The sequence below is a fragment of the Onychostoma macrolepis genome, chromosome 01 (genome assembly GCF_012432095.1).
Source record: "Onychostoma macrolepis isolate SWU-2019 chromosome 01, ASM1243209v1, whole genome shotgun sequence".
Taxonomy (NCBI): Eukaryota; Metazoa; Chordata; class Actinopteri; order Cypriniformes; family Cyprinidae; genus Onychostoma; species Onychostoma macrolepis.
Window position 1 is genome coordinate 29,714,608 of NC_081155.1, and position 19,201 is coordinate 29,733,808.

Consider the following 19,201-nt stretch of genomic DNA (forward strand, 5'->3'; position numbering starts at 1 on the left):
AGGACCAAGGCAACAGAGTCCCCCGGACCCACCTTGGCCTCCCAAGTCCCCGGATTCACCCTGGAGGCCTCCCTTGTCCCGGTCCTACACTGGCCTCCAGGGCACCCCCCCCTTTTTTTTATGTTCTCCTTTGGAGCACATGTGCTCTTTGGGAAAAAATTAAAAAAAAACAAAAGTCAAGCTTTGTGTCACTAAAATATTTGCTTAAACTTATATAAATGTTTTTATTGACGTATTTTAATTTTATTATTCTATGAAGAAAATTTAACATCCACAGAACCTTTCCTTTTCACAAAATAGACTTTATAATGGAAAAAGGTTCTTTAGATTAGTTAAATGTTCTTCACATTTAGTAAAATGGTTCTTTTTAAGAACTGATGACGAAAAAGTTCTTTGGGGAACCTAAAAAGTCTTTTAATACAATTCTCTGCAAAAACCCTCTTTCAGAACTTTATTTTATACACAATTAGATAGTTCTGCTATTGAAAAGTTTTCAAAAGTTTACTTTTTCCTAACACCCCATTCTCAGGCCTTTATCCTCCCACCATTCTGTCTCTAAATGCATGCATATGCTCACACACTTAAATAGCCTTTTACTTTCAAAACAGTCCTCTGTCTTTGGAAAGCACATCACTGGGCCACTGGTGATAATTAAGGATTCAAAGTGTATACAGTTCCTAGAATATGAAGGATCCCCCTCTATAGTCTTTTTAACACTTCAACCCTTTAATCACATCTCCACAATAATTCACCAGCCCCTTAAGCCCATTCCCACCATCACCAGCCCATGGTCTAAGCCACAGACAACACACTCATAGACTAAGAGACCATCTGATGCATATTGTTTAGAGTTTTAATTGAGAATCATATTACATTGCATATCCTGCTACGTTTCAGTGAAATAATCCATACTTAAAGTTAACAAACATTTTCCAATCATTTTTTCAGTGGTGTGTGTGTACATCCATTTGCAAAGACTGCTTCATTTAAATGCTGCATTTTGTTTGTTGGAGGCAGTCTATTTTCATAATGTCATCAATTTTAGATTTAGATGTCCCTAAACTAACTTCCACTAATCATTCACTTTTGTTTCATTTTATGGCAGCCTATAGATTCTGCTAAAGATATCCTCTCTGAGAGACTGATGAACCTATTTTTTAATTGTGCCTTACTGTCTGTGCAGAAGCCCAGCAGTGCCTCTAGAGGTACAGTTAGTGAAATCAGAAAAAAAAATTGGAATGCCTTTCCGAAGAACCCTTAGGGTAGGTGTCCCCAGTATAGAAACACTTGATGGGCCACTTGCCACCTCCACATCTTATAATAAATAAGAAAGTTAAATACCTTTGACAAGTTAACTTTCTATGAGAGATTTTGATTTCTTTTGTCTTTAAATGATATTATCCCTAAAGAAATTTCATAATATGGTAGTGTTCATCCTGTTTATTAATTATGAAAAGTTGCATTTAGCTTAATAAAGCTCAATTTAGGATTGCTCCGTTAACCAACTATCCAGTTACTATAAACATAGGCAACCCTACCCTAGCATTGCTGGGTGATATAGTTATATACATATAATATGTCATGGTTTCCACTTACTTACTAAATAAATAAATAAACAACCAGCACAACTTTTAACTCTGACAATAATAAGATTTATAATTAAAACAGAAATATAAAAATATATATTAAAACAGAAAACAGTTTTAAATTGTAACAATATTTCCAATATTACTGTGTTTATGATCAAATACAGCCTTAGTGAGCATAAGAGACTCATTACAAAAAATCTTTTGAATGTTTGTTTATACATACACCCATACATACACATATGCATCTACTCATCTATTCAAGCTCACCCCCTCCTAATTGACTGAAGCTGGCTAGAGAGTAGGAATAAAAGAAAACTGAAGCCATTCACCTGAGACTAGTGCTGGCAAGTACCATATTACAAGCTAATGCATAATTAGACAGGTGCAGTGTAAGGGCACTCTACGTGTGCCATCTTTATTGATGCTCTGCCATCTAGTGGCCAGAAGAGTATCACGGCATCCAGCCTGTGTTACAATAACCAGTGTTTGGCTATCTAAAACAGGAGGATGGAAAGATTTGCTTATTTTACAGACATCAGGAGACTATGTGCAAGGTGCCCTGTGCATGACTGGACAATCTGGTAAGAGTAGACAGAGAGGAACATGGCAAATAAAAGAGAAGTGCAAAGCATGTCACTACTGTGCAGAAGAAAAAAACAAAAAAACAATGAACTAACGAATTATTAAAACTGCACAGGAGCTTATAGATTCCTTGGGCATGATCTGTGTGCCAGAAGAAAAACCAGAATTTTACATCTTCAGGCAGATCCATATTGTATAACTGTTTTTAACTACTGTATGTACTACTATGTACACAGCGCACTTTTGTGTTTACATTGTACTTATAAAAATTTAATAAAATCCATTTACATTTGTGATTCATTATTGTAGTTACATAAGTTATTTTTGCAATACAACATAAACACAATAAATACATTGTACCATTTGTTTGTTTGTTTTTTGCTTTTTTTACTAGGGCTTTCAAGCGCTTAAAATATGTATTCAAATTAATTACACAATGTGGCGATTAATTAATCTAATTAATCGCAAATTAATCACACATAAAATGTGGCTGAGAAATTACCCCCAAAAGCTAATTTAAAGCCATTATTTTGTTAAGAAAAGCATCAAACAGATTTTACAGAAATTTCATTTTTAATTTTTGGGTGAAATATCCCTTTGATTATCCCTATATCCCTTTATATTTTTATTAATATTAAAATATTAAATTATTATTTTTAATGATATGATACTCTAATTAAGAAACTAAAACTTCCAGTGGGTGGCAGTAAATGTCTTAATGATCAAGTCATTGAGTCATATATTCATTCAATTCATTCAAACAGTTGAAAATATAAACAGTCTAAAATTACACAATTCACTTCAAAAGTGCACAATTTCAACTCTCTCAATTCAGTCCTAGTCTAATCATGTTTAGAACTAAAATTCCACCCACACAGTTTCAGTTAATGCAAGAAAAAAAAGATTCATGTAGTCCTAAATGGGTTAAAGCTGCAGTCCATAACTTTTTGGGGTTAAAAATGATCCTAAATCAATATTTGAGCAAGTACATAACCAGCCAGTGTTCAAAACTATCACCTTACTTTAGCCCAATTCACAACGGTTAGCTTATAATAATGTTTTCTCATTTGAGTGGTACGGGTAGGTTTTCGTGGGAAATTCGAGCATGGCACTGCATCATTATGTCACGTCTGTAAACATAAAGAAGTTGTCTACTAGGCTTTTGCATGTGAGGATCCTGCAGGTGGCGGATCGTTTATAGTCTTTTCTCACAGCAGCTAGAATAATTAAATGTATCATTTTGATGGCGGATTGTAATCCAGAAAGGATTATGTGTTTATGAAACACATGTGAATGAAATTAAATTATATTCCAGTTTTAAATGTGCTTCTGATTACATATAGCCTGGGATTACACAAGATTTGTACTTCGAAGTTCGAAGGGAGCATAGTTTGCTTTTTGGGTTAAAAGAATTTCTTAATATGAAATTCGAAAGGCATGGCAATTAGACTGTACAGAAATTGAAATCTACACACTAATGCACACTATAATCATTGTCACACAATGCTGATGTTGTTAACATTAATAATTTGAGAATAAAGTATAACAATAATAATAATTTGCACAGTTAGATGTGATATGAGCTAACTGATCGTTAGATTTAATCACCATTGGTAGCGCGATTTATTGTAATGCTTTTTTCTTCAGTTGGTCAGAAAACATGGCAGACGTGTTAATTACTTGTTCTTACTTACTTACTTACTTACTTATGCCCTCCACCCCTCCCGGGGTATGGGCCGCCAAAGGTAGATCTCCAGAAATTTCTGTCCTGGGCCATTCTTTCTAGTTGATTCCAGGTGTAGCCCATCCTTTTGACGTCTGCTTCGAGGTCGCGTCGCCATGTGATTCTTGGACGGCCTCGCTTCCGCTTGCCTTGAGGATTCCACCTGAGAGCCTGCCTGGTGATGTTTGTTGGTGGTTTGCGAAGTGTGTGCCCTATCCAACCCCATCTTCTCTTCCAGATTTCTGCCTCTACGGGAAGTTGGCCGGTCCTTTCCCATAAATTGGTGCTACCGATAGTGTCAGGCCAGCAAATGTGGAGAATCCTTCTGAGACAGCTGTTGATGAATGTCTGGATTTTTCTGTTGGTTACTTTGGTTGTCCTCCAAGTTTCAGCCCCGTACAGCAGTACTGACTTCACGTTAGAGTGAACAGCCGGATCTTGGTGGTCAAGGTCAGCTCTCTGGAAGCCCAGATGTTCTTGAGCTGGATGAATGCGACTCTTGCTTTACCAATTCTTGCCTTGACATCTGCATCTGTTCCACCTTGCTGGTCGATGATGCTGCCCAGGTAGGTGAAGGACTGCACTTCCTCCAGGGTACATCCGTTCAGTGTGATTGGGTTGATGTTGCTGACGTTGGTCTTAATCCACGCTATCAAACGCCTTTAAACGTACAATGATGAGTTCCACTCCAAAGACTGCTCGACTATGATGCGCAGCGTTGCAATCTGGTATGTGCATGATCGGTTCTGCCGGAAGCCAGCTTGCTCATGTCGTAGTTGTGGATCGACGGCGTCCTTCATCCTCTCTAGGAGGATCCGATTGAAGACCTTGCCTGGCACTGACAGGAGTGTGACACCTCTGTAGTTGTTACAGTTGCTGAGGTCACCTTTTGTTGGAAGCTTAATTAGATAACCCTCCTTCCAGTCAGTCAGTACCTCTTCCTTCTCCCAGATCTTCTCGAAGAGTGGGTACAGCATTTCCACTGACGAGTTCAGGTCTGCTTTCAGGGCCTCTGCCGGTATGTCATCAGGTCCAGCAGCCTTCCAGTTCTTCAGCAAGGTGATGGCTTTCCTGATCCCTTCTCTGGTCGGCTTGTGGCAGCTGATGGGGAGATCTTCGTCGGCTGGGTTGATGTCCGGTGGATTTGGTGGCGCTAGTCTGTTCAGGAGCTCCTCAAAGTGTTTAGACCATCTATTCATCTGCTGTGCTAGTCCTGTGATGGTTTTTCCCTCCTTGTCCTTGACAGGTCATTCTGGCTTGCTATACTTCCCAGACAATTTCTTTGTCGTGTCGTACAGCTGTTTCATGTTGCCTTTGAGTGCTGCCTGCTCCGCCTCAGCTGCTATTCCATATATGTAGTCTTTCTTGTCCTTCCTAATGCTCTTCTTAACTGCTCTGTGGGCTTCTGCATATTCAACTTGGGCCTTGGCTTTTGCAGCCCTAGTCCTGCTGTTGTTTATTGCCCCTTTCTTCTGTTTTCTCTCTTCTATCTTGTCCAAGGTATCAGCTGTGATCCACTCTTTGTGATGGTGTTTCTTTGTTCCGACCACTTCTTGACAGACTGTTCTCAGTGTCTCTTTTATAATCTGCCAGTTGGCCTGTATACTGCTTCTTTCCTCTTCTTCGTGCAGCTCTTGTAGCACCTCAGACTTGTTCTTCAGCTGAAGTTCAAACTCATCCCTGACGCTGGTGATCTTTAGGCGGTTGATATCATACTTCACTCTACCTAGTGTTGTTTCCATCCAGTTCTTTTTTAACTTCAGCTGCATGCTGGCTACTACTAGGTGGTGGTCAGACCCCACATCTGCTCCTCTTCTAACTCTAACGTCCTGAAGGGATCTTCTAAACTTCTTGCTAATGCAGATGTGGTCAATCTGGTTCTCTGTCACACCATCCGGTGATACCCAGGTGCTTTTGTGGATCCGCTTATGAGGAAAGACGCAACCTCCAATGACCAGGTTGTTGATCGCACACAGTTCTGCAAATCTCTCTCCATTATCGTTCATCACTCCCAGCCCGTGTATCCCCATAACATGTTCGTATCCTGTGTTGTTAGGTCCAACCTTGGCGTTGAAATCTCCCATAAGGATGACGATGTCTCTGGCTCGTAATGTTTCCACGATTTTCTGCAGCCTGTTATAAAACTCATCCTTGTCTTCTTCATAGGAGTCGTTGGTTGGAGCGTAACACTGGATGACGTTAGGGCTGTGCGATATGACGATATATATCGGATAGACGAAAAAAAAGTCTATCGTTTCATATTATGTTCTATTGTTTATTTCGTGGTGTCACAAAATACATTGTTTACGGTAATACTGTTTAATCATTTGGATGACTGAGATCTTTACACACCACCACGGGGCGTGAAGGGGAGACATAACCAGGTGGAGAACGACCAGAACAAAACGAGCACGCGTTTTTAAGCAATGCAGTTTTAAAACAACCGATTTTAAGCAGTTGGAACATAAACAACAGAGCTATATGCATGTGCAGTCTCTGTTTCTGTGTGAGAGGACCGCGCTTTTTGTTTTTTTGCCGCTTTATTGACTTGAACGATTACATAAACACACTTATAAGCGTCAGAATCCCTGTCTTGGTAAGTATCCTCATAAAGACAGTGATTTAGGTCTTAAGAGAGAGGAAACAGCTAAAAGAGAAAACGCATATGTAACAGTATATTGGATCCGGACTTCGGTCTTAAAGGGGAAGCTGTCCAATATTCGTTCTGTCTGCCATTCATATTAATCATAGCACATTGCTAAAAAATCTCTCACTGCTCTTGACTAAATCACTTTTGTAACTTTAGTAAGAAGAAATAATGATATATTTATATATATTTATATGTATAGAATCTATACATAATACACGTGTTAATTATATCTATCATAGATAGATAGATATATATAATTAACACAGTGAAGACTAATTAATTTACACAATGTATGTAGCGCTTCTTATTTATTGTAGTTTTTTGTTCTATTGCTTGCAATTAGTTTCTTATACTTATTTCATCACTGACTGTTTTCAGTGAGCTTGAGTTTTTTTGGGGGGGGTTTTTTGTCTATTTTTAGGCTTGTGTTAGTTTGAAATTGACGTTGGTGACAAGGATTATGAAAATTCTATGGTATCAAAGATTTTAATATCATAAAAACCTTTTTAAAAGAAAAAAATTGCTATATCGTGATATATATCGTTATCGTGATATAAAATTAGTCATATCGTGATATAAGATTTTGGTCATATCGCCCACCCCTAGATGACGTTGAGGTTGACCTTCTTCTGTTTGGTTCTGAAGGATGCTGTGATGATTCTGGAGCCATGCGCCTCCCATCCAATCAGTGCCCTCTGTGCTTGCCTGGATAGCATAAAGCCTACTCCCTGCGTGTGGGGTGCGTCAGTCTCTTCATGCCCGGAGTACAGTAATAGCTCTCCTGTCATCACTCTCCTCTGTCTGGCTTGCGTCCATCTGGTTTCACTGATGCCCAGTAAGATCAGGCTGTTGTTCTTCATATCGGCAGCAACCTGCTTAGTCTTACCTGTCTCGTACATGGTCCTGATGTTCCATGTGCCGATGTGTGTTCTCCTGGTCGAAAGAAGAATCGGCTCGGTGACTTCCTTTCGGCTTTCACCATCTAGCGTCATGCGTCCCCGAATTGTTGAAGATCTTCCCACTTCCAGGATATTAGTCTCTGTTTCTCTATTTGGCGTTTCTGTAGCAGTTAGGGTTTTTCCGGGGTTGGGTTGCTAACCCTACGCCCAACCCTCTTCCTTTTTCATCCGGGCTTGGGACCGGCAATGGCGGAGTTACTTACTTGTTCAGAAGACAATATATGGTGAAAATTCTTATTTGGGTCATATATTCCAAGACGTAGGCTAGAATCTGTGATTCCTAAGTACAGTATCCACACCAGTGAGGTGACTGACAGACTGACACACATACTCCTCAAAACATTAGATTCATCTGCGCTGGAGCCCTGCCGATGCACAACCCCAGGCACGGAAGATAATTCCGGACAGAACTGCAATTCCAGGTTTTCAAACAGAGATGGTGACAAAGAGGCAAAACTTACGGACTGCAGCTTTAAGTAAACTTAAAGGTCCCATGGCATGAAAATTTCACTTTATGAGGTTTTTTAATATTAATATGAGTTCCCCTAGCCTGCCTATGGTCCCCCAGTGGCTAGAAATGGCGATAGGTGTAAACTGAGCCCTGGGTATCCTGCTTCGCCCTCAGATGGCCCAATCTGGAATCTTCCCTTTATGTCGTCATACGGGGAAAGGTTACCTCCCCTTTCTCTGCTTTGCCCACCCATGAGAAAATGAGCTACTACCCTGCGAGGCAAGCGCAATATTTTTTTTTCCCTCGAGAGACATCATGGCTTTCAAACGAGCGAAGCATGGCAGTTGCTCAGTGTTTGGATGTACAAATGAACACCGAAGTATTTTTTTAGTTCCTTCATCCAAGCCTATGGCTAGCATTAGCTACATGATAATAACTGTAACAGCATTATCATAACATAAACAAACCAACTAAAGTACTGTATCCAGACACAATATTTTAAACTAACCATTCGGAGACGTCCTGCTGTAGCCGCTGAGTTGCAACTTCTTCATCCGGTGCTTCTCCATCTGGATGAGATTCTGGGTCAAACTGAAAAGCTTGAAGGACTGTGTGTCTACGAGCCATTGCGATACATCCACTGTCAACATTAGCGCATGGTAGTGCAAGCTGGTTAAGGCCACACACCCACCTTCCACCTTGCCCCGCCTCTCTCCTCCTCATTAGCATTTAAAGCTACAGACACAGAAATGGCACGTCCTAAGGAAAGCTCATTGTGGGACTGGCTCGTAGTGGCTGAAATTCTGCACCAAGGCTGAATTTCGGGAAAGAGACTTCAGATACAGTACTAGGGACCACTTAGGCCTATATAAAAGCATCCAAAAAGCAGCATGTCTTGGGACCTTTAAGTTCCCTATTGAACGGTCTCTCGCATTGTGTCGCTGACGCTTATGGGGAAACTCCTGTTTACTCTGTTACTGAAGCCTGATTTGTTCATGTTTGTGTAGTTGCACAAACCAGTGGCACTCTACTGTAGTCACTCAAAGCATATGCTCTTCAATAAATATTTTATAACCGTCCCTCCCCCTGTTCCGCCTCCGCTCTACCGCCCTCCTAGATTATTTTAAGTTAGTCAAGTCAAGTCAAGTCACCTTTATTTATATAGCGCTTTTACAATACAGATTGTGTCAAAGCACTTAACAGTATCAAATTGGAGGATAGAGTGTCAGTAATGTATAATGATAAGATTAAACACTCAATTTTCAGTTAAAGGCATTTCATTATTGAATTCAGAGATGTCATTGTCTAGCTCAGTTTAGTTTAAATAGTATCTGTGCAATCAAATCGGCGATAATCGCTAGAAATTAAGTGTCCCCAACTGAGCAAGCCAGAGGCGACAGCGGCAAGGAACCAAAACTCCTCTGTGACAGAATGGAGAAAAACCTTGGGAGAAACCAGGCTCAGTCGGGGCCAGTTCTCCTCTGACCAGACGAAACCCGCAGTTCAAAAGTTTCTATTTCTATTTTAATTTTGTTGCAATTTCTAACAATAGTAGTATTATGTAGTTAGGTATTTTATTATATTTTAGTTATTTTGTTAATTTGGTTGATATATCTGGGGATATATCTCTGGGGTCATCCGGGCGTCCTGGTCTCCGCCGACGATCAGGGCCGCAGACGTCACCTCCGGCGCCGACCCACCATCTGATCGGACACGGACCGAGAAACAGACTAGGAAAGAAACAGACAAACATTAGCGCAGATGCCATTCAACTTACGATGTAACGAGTACATCGTGTGTTATGGGGAGTGTTCCCGGTTCCGGTTGATCTAATTAATGCAGCCTAACAATCCTTTAACGGATTTGAATAATAGAAGCGTATTAATGTGTTATGTGTAAGCCAGGCTAAAGAGATGGGTCTTTAATCTAGATTTAAACTGACAGAGTGTGTCTGCCTCCCGAACAGTGTTAGGTAGACTGTTCCAGAGTTTGGGTGCTAAATAGGAAAAGGATCTGCCGCCCGCAGTCGATTTTGATATTCTAGGTATTATCAAACGGCCAGAGTTTTGAGAACGCAGCGGACGTGGAGGACTATAATGCGATAAGAGCTCGCTCAAGTACTGAGGAGCTAAACCATTCAGGGCTTTATAAGTAATTAACAAGATTTTAAAATCTATCCGATGCTTGATAGGGAGCCAGTGCAGTGTTGACAGAACCGGGCTAATATGGTCATATTTCCTGGTTCTAGTAAGGACTCTAGCTGCTGCATTTTGGACCAACTGTAGTTTGTTGATCAAGCGTGCAGAACAACCACCCAATAAAGCATTACAATAGTCTAACCTTGAGGTCATAAACGCATGAATTAACATTTCTGCATTTGACGTTGAGAGCATTGGTCGCAATTTAGATATGCTTTTGAGATGAAAAATGCAGTTTTACAGATGCTAGAAACATGGCTTTCAAATGACAGATTGCTATCGAACAGCACACCTAGGTTCCTGACTGATGAAGAAGAATTGACAGAGCAGCCGTCAAGTGTTAGATAATGTTCTAGGTTACATGTGGGGTTTTAGGTCCGATAATTAACACCTCTGTTTTTCAGAATTTAGCAGTAAAAATTACTCGTCATCCAGTTTTTATATCGACTATGCATTCCGTTAGTTTCTCAATTTGGTGTGTTTCACCGGGCCGCGAAGAAATATAGAGCTGAGTATCATCAGCATAACAGTGAAAGCTAACACCATGTCTCCTGATAATATCTCCCAAGGGTAACATATAGAGCGTGAAAAGTAACGGCCCTAGTACTGAGCCTTGAGGTACTCCATACTGCACTTGTGATCGATATGATACCTCTTCATTCACTGCTACGAACTGATGGCGGTCAGATAAGTACGATTTGAACCATGCTAAGGCACTTCCACTAATGCCAACAAAGTTTTGTAGTCTATTCAAAAGAATGTTGTGGTCGATAGTGTCGAACGCAGCGCTAAGATCCAGTAGAACTAATAAAGAGATACAACCACAATCAGATGATAGAAGCAGGTCATTTGTAACTCTAATGAGAGCAGTCTCAGTACTATGATACGATCTAAATCCTGACTGGAATTCCTCACAGATATCATTTTCTCTAGGAAGGAATATAATTGTGAGGATACTACCTTTTCTAGTATCTTTGACAGAAAAGGGAGATTTGAGATCGGTCTGTAATTAACTAGATCTTTGAGGTCAAGTTGTGGTTTTTTAATGAGAGGCTTAATAACAGCCAATTTGAAGGTTTTGGGGACATATCCTAATGACAATGATGAATTAATAATAGCCAAAAGAGGATCTATGACTTCTGGAAGCAGCTCTTTTAGTAGTTTAGATGGAATCGGGTCTAACATACATGATGTTGGTTTAGATGATTTAACAAGTTTATACAATTCTTCCTCTCCTACAGTAGAGAATGAGTGGAATTGTTCCTCAGGGGGTCTATAGTGCGCTATCTGATGCAATACTGTAGCTGACGGCTGCAGGGATACAATTTTATCTCTGATAGTATCGATCTTGGAAGTGAAGTAGTTCATAAAGTCATTACTGCTATGCTCTTGGGAAATGCCAACACCTGTTGATGCTTGATTTTTCATTAATTTAGTTACTGTATTGAATAAATATCGGGGGTTATGTTTGTTTTCTTCTAGAAGAGACGAAAAGTAATCAGATCTAGCAGTTTTTAATGCTTTTCTGTAGGATAGGGTACTTTCCGCCAAGCTAAACGAAATACCTCTAATTTAGTTTTCCTCCAGCTGCGCTCCATTTTCCGGGCTGCTCTCTTTAGGCGCGAGTGTGCTCATTATACCACGGTGTTGGACTCTTATCCTTAATCTTCCTTAAGCGTAAAGGAGCAACCGCATCTAAAGTGCTAGAAAAGAGAGAGTCCATAGTTCCTGTTACATCATCAAGTTGTTCTGAGCTATTGGATATGCTGAGGAACTGAGATAAGTCAGGAAGATTATTTATAAAGCAGTCTTTTGTGGTAGAGGTAATGGTTCTACCATATTTGTAACAAGAAGTTGGCTTTACAGCTTTAGCTATATGGAATATACAGGAGACTAGATAATGATCTGAGATATCATCGCTCTGCTGCAAAATTTCAACGCCACTGACATCAATTCCATGTGACAGTATTAAATCTAGAGTATGATTTCGACAATGAGTAGGTCCTGACACGTGTTGTTTAACACCAATTGAGTTTAGAATGTCTATAAATGCTGATCCCAACGAATCTCTATCATTATCAACATGGATATTAAAATCACCAACGATTAGGACTTTATCTGCAGTCAGCACTAACTCCGATAGAAGATCAGAAAATTCTTTAATAAAGTCTGTATGGTGCCCTGGTGGCCTGTATACAGTAGCCAGTACAAACATCACAGGGGATTTATCATTAACACTTGTTTCTTTGGATAACGTTATATGAAGCACCATTACTTCGAACGAATTATACTTGAAACCCAACCTCTGAGAGATACTGAAAATATTTCTATAAATTGTAGCAACACCTCCCCCTTTACCTTTTGGACGCGGTTCATGCTTGTAACAGTAATCTTGGGGTGTAGACTCGTTTAAAGTAATGTAATCATCTTGTTTTAGCCAGGTTTCTGTCAGACAAAGCACATCTAGTTTATGGTCAGTGAACATATCATTTACAAAAAGTGCTTTTGAAGAAAGGGATCTAATATTTAATAAGCCAAGCTTTATCATGTGTTTATCTGTATTATATCGTTTTTTTATTTGTTGAACATCAATTAAATTGTTACTATTACTTTGGTTTGGATGTTTTCTGTATTTTCTAGTTCGGGGAACAGACACAGTCTCTATAGAGTGATATCTAGGTGAAAAAGTTTCTATGTGCTGAGAGTTAACTGACTTTGGTGGCGTGAGGCGGCTAGCAGACGATCGGTTTAGCCAGTCTGTCTGCTTCCTGACCTGGGCTCCAGTTAGTCAAGTACAAACTCTAAGACTATGTGCCATATTTCTAGAGAGAAGAGCGGCACCACCCCAGGAGGGATGAACACCATCTCTTAGGAGCATCTGGAAGTCGCTCCTTGGGGGGGAGCTCTGTCACGAATCCGATCTATGAACTTCCGTTCACTCACCACCAGAGGTCATTCGCTCACCACATTGACTCTCACACCACACATTACACTGGACTCCATTTCCCATCATCCATTGCACTGATGACACATACACAGCTGATTACACTGATTGCACATACATGGCTGAATGCTCTGATCACACAGCTATCACCAATCACATGCTCACCTGAGAGCTATTGCACACACACACATGTCATCGCTAGCAACGGGGTCAGCCCCGCCTCCTCACTAAGATAAAAGTTTTTGTCTTTTCCTCGCTCAGAGTTGCTCTCAGATTGGTCCTGAATTGGTCCTCAGATCCTGATCTAGTTTGCCGAGCATTGTTCTGCGTTTAGCACTCCCCAAGTGTTAGCTGCTTTACTAGTCTCCATTTCATGTTAGTTTTGTCATCGTGTGTTGCCTTGTTTTCCTCTTCCCTGACTCCTGCCTGTGTATATTGGATTATCCCTTTGTCTTTCCGTTTGGACTCTGTTCGCCCCTGCTTGGACCATTGCTCGTGTTCTCGGATTACCCCTCTTGTCTAAACCCTTTGGATATCGTTTGCCGATCTACGACCCACGCATGCCCACGGAATTCTCTTGTGTCTTGTCCTCAACATATCTGTTTGCTACTGTTTGAACTATGCCTGTTAGGACCACGTCTCTGTCTAATAAAAGCCTGCAAATGGATCCGCACGTCTCACGTCTTGTTTGCCCCGTTACAACGGCAGACTGATGACAGCTCACTCAGGGTGGGTTTAAGGTAAGACGGCCTTGTCAATCAACTATCGTGGGAGCGGCCTGTGCAGAACTACGTCATTCTGACAGGAACGTCAGAACAGCCTGATTTGGGAAAGGGGATTTTAAAATAGGGATTTTATAGACATCCGATGACTAATTAAATTAGAATAAAATGAAACCTAAAAGACTTTCAAATCACAATTATTCACAATAGAACATAGAGAACATAAATCTTAAAATTTAAATGTTAAATGGAGAAATTTTACACTTTTATCCACTAAACGAGCTCATTTCAAATTTTATGCCTGCTACAGGTCTCAAAAAAGTTGGCATAGTGGCAACAAAGGGCTGAAAAAGCAAGACATTTTGAAAAGATTCAGCTGGGAGAACATCTAGCAACTAATTAAGTTAATTGACATCAGGGCCCGTATTCATGAAAAATCTTAGTGCTAAGAGTTGCTCCTAGTAACAAAATTCTAAGAAAATTCTTTAGAAATGTGGGTGTTTCCTCTTAAAATTAAAGAAAAGATCCTAGTAAAGAAAAAAGTAATTTAAAAAGCATCTTAACCCTTAAAAGAGGTCTTAAGGTCGAAAATAGTTAGGAGTACGAACGAGGACTTTTAAGGGCTTAAGAGTTTCTTTAGCAGTGGAGAAAATGGACGAAACATGAAGAGGGAGAAGAAATGTGTTGCACACAATGCATGACAGTGAGTTAATAAGACGCTACACATTAGATCGTGCAGGGATCATGTTTGTGACCGATCTTATTAAAGACATGCTAACATCCGACACCGCGCTGAAATGCCATATAACGCCAGAAATGGACATAATCACTACATTAATATGTTTGGCAACTGGAAAAATGCAGCAGTGATGATTTGGGTCTGTTACAGCTCTTATGTCGCTGTTCATTTCCTATAAAATACGTTATGACAGCATGGTAAATAAAAAATAAAGAATAGGCTATATATACACGTGTGTGTGTGTGTGTGTGTGTGAGAGAGTACGGTAAAACAGGAAAAATTACGCCTGTAATTTCAAAGTGAAGGCTTATAATAAACCCTACTCTTAAAAGCACTCTTTTATTTCTTTCTTGGACAACCAACCAATCACAGTCTTCAAAAGACTGTGTCATCACTAGCAACGGGGTCAGCCCCACCTCCTCACTAAGATAAAAGTTTTTGTCTTTTCCTCGCTCAGAGTTGCTCTCAGATTGGTCCTGAATCACTTTTAAACTAAGATTCCTAGATCTTAGGAGCTCTAAAAGGATTCTTAGAATCTTTAGGAATACGGGCCCAGGTCTGTAACATGCATGTAACATGTAACATAGTAACAAGCTATAAAAGGGATGACTTAGAGAGGCAGAGCCTCTCAGAAGTAAAGATGGGCAGAGGCTCTCCAAACTGTGAAAAAGTGCGTAAAAAGACTGTGGAATACTTTAAAAACAATGCTCCTCAACATCAAATTGCAAAGGCTTTGCAAATCTCATCATCTACAGTGCATAACGTCATCAAAAGATTCAGAGAAACTGGAGAAATCTCTGTGCGTAAGGGACAAGTCCGAAGACATTTGTTCGGGCCCTCAGACGACACTGCATCACTCATCAGCATGATTCTTTCATTGACATTACTAAATGTGCCCAGGAATACTTCTAGAAACCTGTCGGTAAACACAATCCGCCGTGCCATCTGCAGATGCCAACTAAAGCTCTATCATGCAAAAAGGAAGCCATATGTGAACATGGTCCAGAAGCGTCGCCATGTCCTGTGGGCCAAGGCTCATTTAAAATGGATTGTTTCAAAGTGGAAAAGTGTTCTATGGTCAGATGAGTCCAAATTTGACAGTCTTGTTGGAAATCACGGACGCTGTGTCCTCCGGGCTAAAGAGGGAGACCTTCCAGCGTGTTATCAGCGTTCAGTTCAAAAGCCAGCATCTCTGATGGTATGGGGGTGCATAAGTGCATACGGTATGTGCAGCTTGCATGTTTTGGAAGGCACTATGAATGCTGAAAGGTATATAAAGGTTTTAGAGCAACACATGTTCCCCTCCAGACAATGTCTATTTCAGGGAAGGCCTTGTGTATTTCAGCAGGACAATGCAAAACCACATACTGCAGCTATTACAACAGCATGGCTTTGTAGTAGAAGAGTCCGGGTGCTGAATTGGCCTGCCTGCAGTCCAGATCTTTCACCTATAGAGAACATTTGGCGTATCATTAAACGAAAAATATGTCAAAGACGACCACGAACTCTTCAGCAGCTGGAAACCTATATCAGGCAAGAATGGGACCAAATTCCAACACTAAAACTCCAGAAACTCATAACCTCGATGCCCAGACGTCTTCAAACTGTTTTGAAAAGAAGAGGAGATGCTACACCATGGTAAACATGCCCCCATCCCAACTATTTTGAGACCTGTAGCAGGCATCAAATTTGAAATGAGCTCATTTTGTGTATAAAATTGTAAAATTGTTTAAACATTTGTTATGTTATCTATGTTCTATTGTGAATAAAATATTGGCTCGTGATTTGAAATTCTTTTAGTTTTCATTTTATTCAATTTAAAAAAAAACATCCCAACATTTCCGGAATTCGGGTTGTAGCTAAAAAAAAACAGCAGTATATATTAAGAGAGGAAGCATTTTAGTTTATAACAAATATATTATGATAAATTATTTAAATTTACACACAAAAAATACAAATATGTTTTAATAATGGACTGACATCTCTTCAAAAACAGATGCCACTGAGATCTTGGCACATTTCTTAGAATTCTTGCTTCTTTTCTACTAAATGCTTTATTTGATCATTTTGCTCCTGTGCTTTTAATGTGATAAACTGTCAAAGCCAGGGGTTTTCAAACTGAGGTCCTGGGACACAAGGAGGGAGACAAGATGGTGCTCAAAAAACATTTGAAATGACCACAAAGCAATTCCACAGGCAGGCAGAACTGTTTTTGGTATTTTATCAGGTGCTTGATCGCAGCATGAGGCAAATATGCTGTGTCTGAATCCTATGATTGTGTCACATCCTGTCAGAATTGTTATGCTCATGCATGTTAGCTTGCCAAGTTAATAAATTCTTAAGCTATATTGTGGTCCTGATCTTTTATTTCACAACACATAAAACTGTGTTAAACTCAAAAATCAACATAGATAAATTATGTCCAAAAAAAAGAAGATCTATTTTGCTTTTTATGATCAGAGCTATTATTTTATTGTGGGGGCAAAACATATATTGCAATGCAATACAACGTTGACTGATAGATTTACAAAAACGTGAAAAACCTCAAAAGCCTGATGTTTGATACTCACATTTTAACTTGATTTTTGTAAAACAACGTATAGATAATCTTTTACACTACTATCCTACGCTACACTACAATTATAATAAACCTACAATGTAATAAGTGGTAACCTGCTGTTGTTGCTTTTGCATTTTACATAATTTAACACAATAATTAGTTTTGTTGGTATAAAGGAATGTATTTAGGTTCATTCATTTGTGCTAAATATATATATATATATATTTGTAATAAAATAAATAAAGTTAATGTAGATGTTAATGTAATCAGTAAAGATTTCAAAGCAAGAAGACTTGCACCACAGCCTGAAGGGGAATGTTTTTAGAATTATACTAAAAGGCCTTTAACTTGCTAAAAAAATATTTGCTAAATCAATCAGAGGACAGAAGCATGTAGACTGTGTACAACAGGGTTTTGATTTTCTGTTCAGAAAAGTTTTGATTGTTTTTAATTTAGAGGCCTTAGAAATTTGTACAGTATATCAAATATGATAGGCTTTATAGGGTTAAGAGGAAGGCTGTGTCTGAACACTCAGTTCACAGACCATTAAGCAGTGTGCATGTGACTGAATCACTTTCTGTCTTTCTCTAATTCAGTAACTCTCACTGCAGATGGCCTAGTGCTGCTTCACAACTGCTCACAGAGACCCCATTGTTCCCCCGCAACATCATGTTTATTTGTTGGTCAGATCAAGTTCAGAATGAGGCTGTACATGGTGGCAGTTTCAAAAAATGATCGGTGTGGAAAGACTGAGGCCTGTGCCAGATCACCCACCAAGAAAGTCAATGTCATCACAATGCAGGCTGAATGAAGGCATCATGTGCACTTCCTTAATTCCTTCACTAGCAACTCTCTGTGACATGAACAGAAGCAGTAAGGGGCAGTAAAAAAAAAAAACAATTACACACTTCCAAGAAATAATCTGGCACTATAATATAATGAATTGTAAATTCTTAAATGTTGCTTGCAAAAACTGCTTAGTCAAAATACTGTTTTATATATATATATATATATATATATACTGTGTATATTTATATAAAAAAAAAGAAGTATATATATATATATCAGTAAAGATTTCAAAGCAAGAAGATTTGCACCACAGCCTGAAGGGGAATGTTTTTAGAATTATACTAAAAGGCCTTTAACTTGCTAAAAAAAAATTGCTAAATCAATCAGAGGACAGAAGCATGTAGACTGTGTGCAACAGGGTTTTGATTTGATTTTCTGTTCAGAAAAGTTTTGATTGTTTTTAATTTAGAGGCCTTAGAAATGTATACAGTATATCAAATATGATAGGCTTTATAGGGTTAAGAGGAGGGCTGTGTCTGAACACTGTCTGTGTCTGAATTTTTTTTTTTAAATATACACAGTATATACAGTATATAAAAAATACAAATAAAAAAAAACAGTATTTTGACTAAGCAGTTTTTGCAAGCACCATTTAAGAATTCACAATTCATTATATTATAGTGCCAGATTATTTCTTGGAAGTGTGTAATTGTTTTTTTCTTTTTTTTACTGCCCCTTACTGCTTCTGTTCATGTCACAGAGAGTTGCTTGTGAAGGAATTAAGGAAGTGCACTGAACACTTTATATATATATACTGTGTACAGAGAGTGATATTTCTTTCTTTCATTTTGGTTTATGAGAACTTTGAGAACAAAAGTCATTCAGACAGCTCAGATTTATTTAGCACCAAATGCAGGAAATACCATTACATTGACATGACAGAGAAACTTTTAGGCAGTGACGTGTACATCTTTGAACAAGGAAGGAGAACTTAAGTGGGAAAATCACAATGAAATAAATGCTGGATGTCTTACAAACTTAAACTGGGAATTACCTGAAATGTCAGAAACTTACTCATGAACAAAACAATCTTCTTCTGGTTGGTTCTATTAAAAAAAAAAAAAAAAAAAAAAAAAATGGCTTAGCTCACACCGTGCTTCCCCAATATAATACAAAACAGTGCTACTGAGTAAGACAGCCACCCACCTAACTTTTTCTCTTGACCGTGCACAAAATCTCATCTCAACAGATTTGATGAATGGCTTTGTTCTTAATTCTGTCATTTCATCTGAATA

General features: G+C 39.2%; 1 protein-coding gene and 1 pseudogene across 1 annotated transcript; both read right to left on the reverse strand.

The window, feature by feature from the left end:
• Positions 1 to 777: 777 nt before the first annotated feature.
• LOC131543978 (uncharacterized) lies at positions 778 to 6,272 on the reverse strand (annotated as a pseudogene).
• Positions 6,273 to 11,702: 5,430 nt separating this feature from the next.
• On the reverse strand, positions 11,703 to 13,062 carry LOC131544784 (uncharacterized). The gene has a single exon (XM_058783234.1). The coding sequence runs from the start codon at positions 12,698 to 12,700 to the stop codon at positions 11,768 to 11,770; it is 933 nt and encodes a 310-aa protein (XP_058639217.1). The 5' UTR covers positions 12,701 to 13,062; the 3' UTR covers positions 11,703 to 11,767.
• Between the last annotated feature and the right edge of the window lie 6,139 nt (positions 13,063 to 19,201).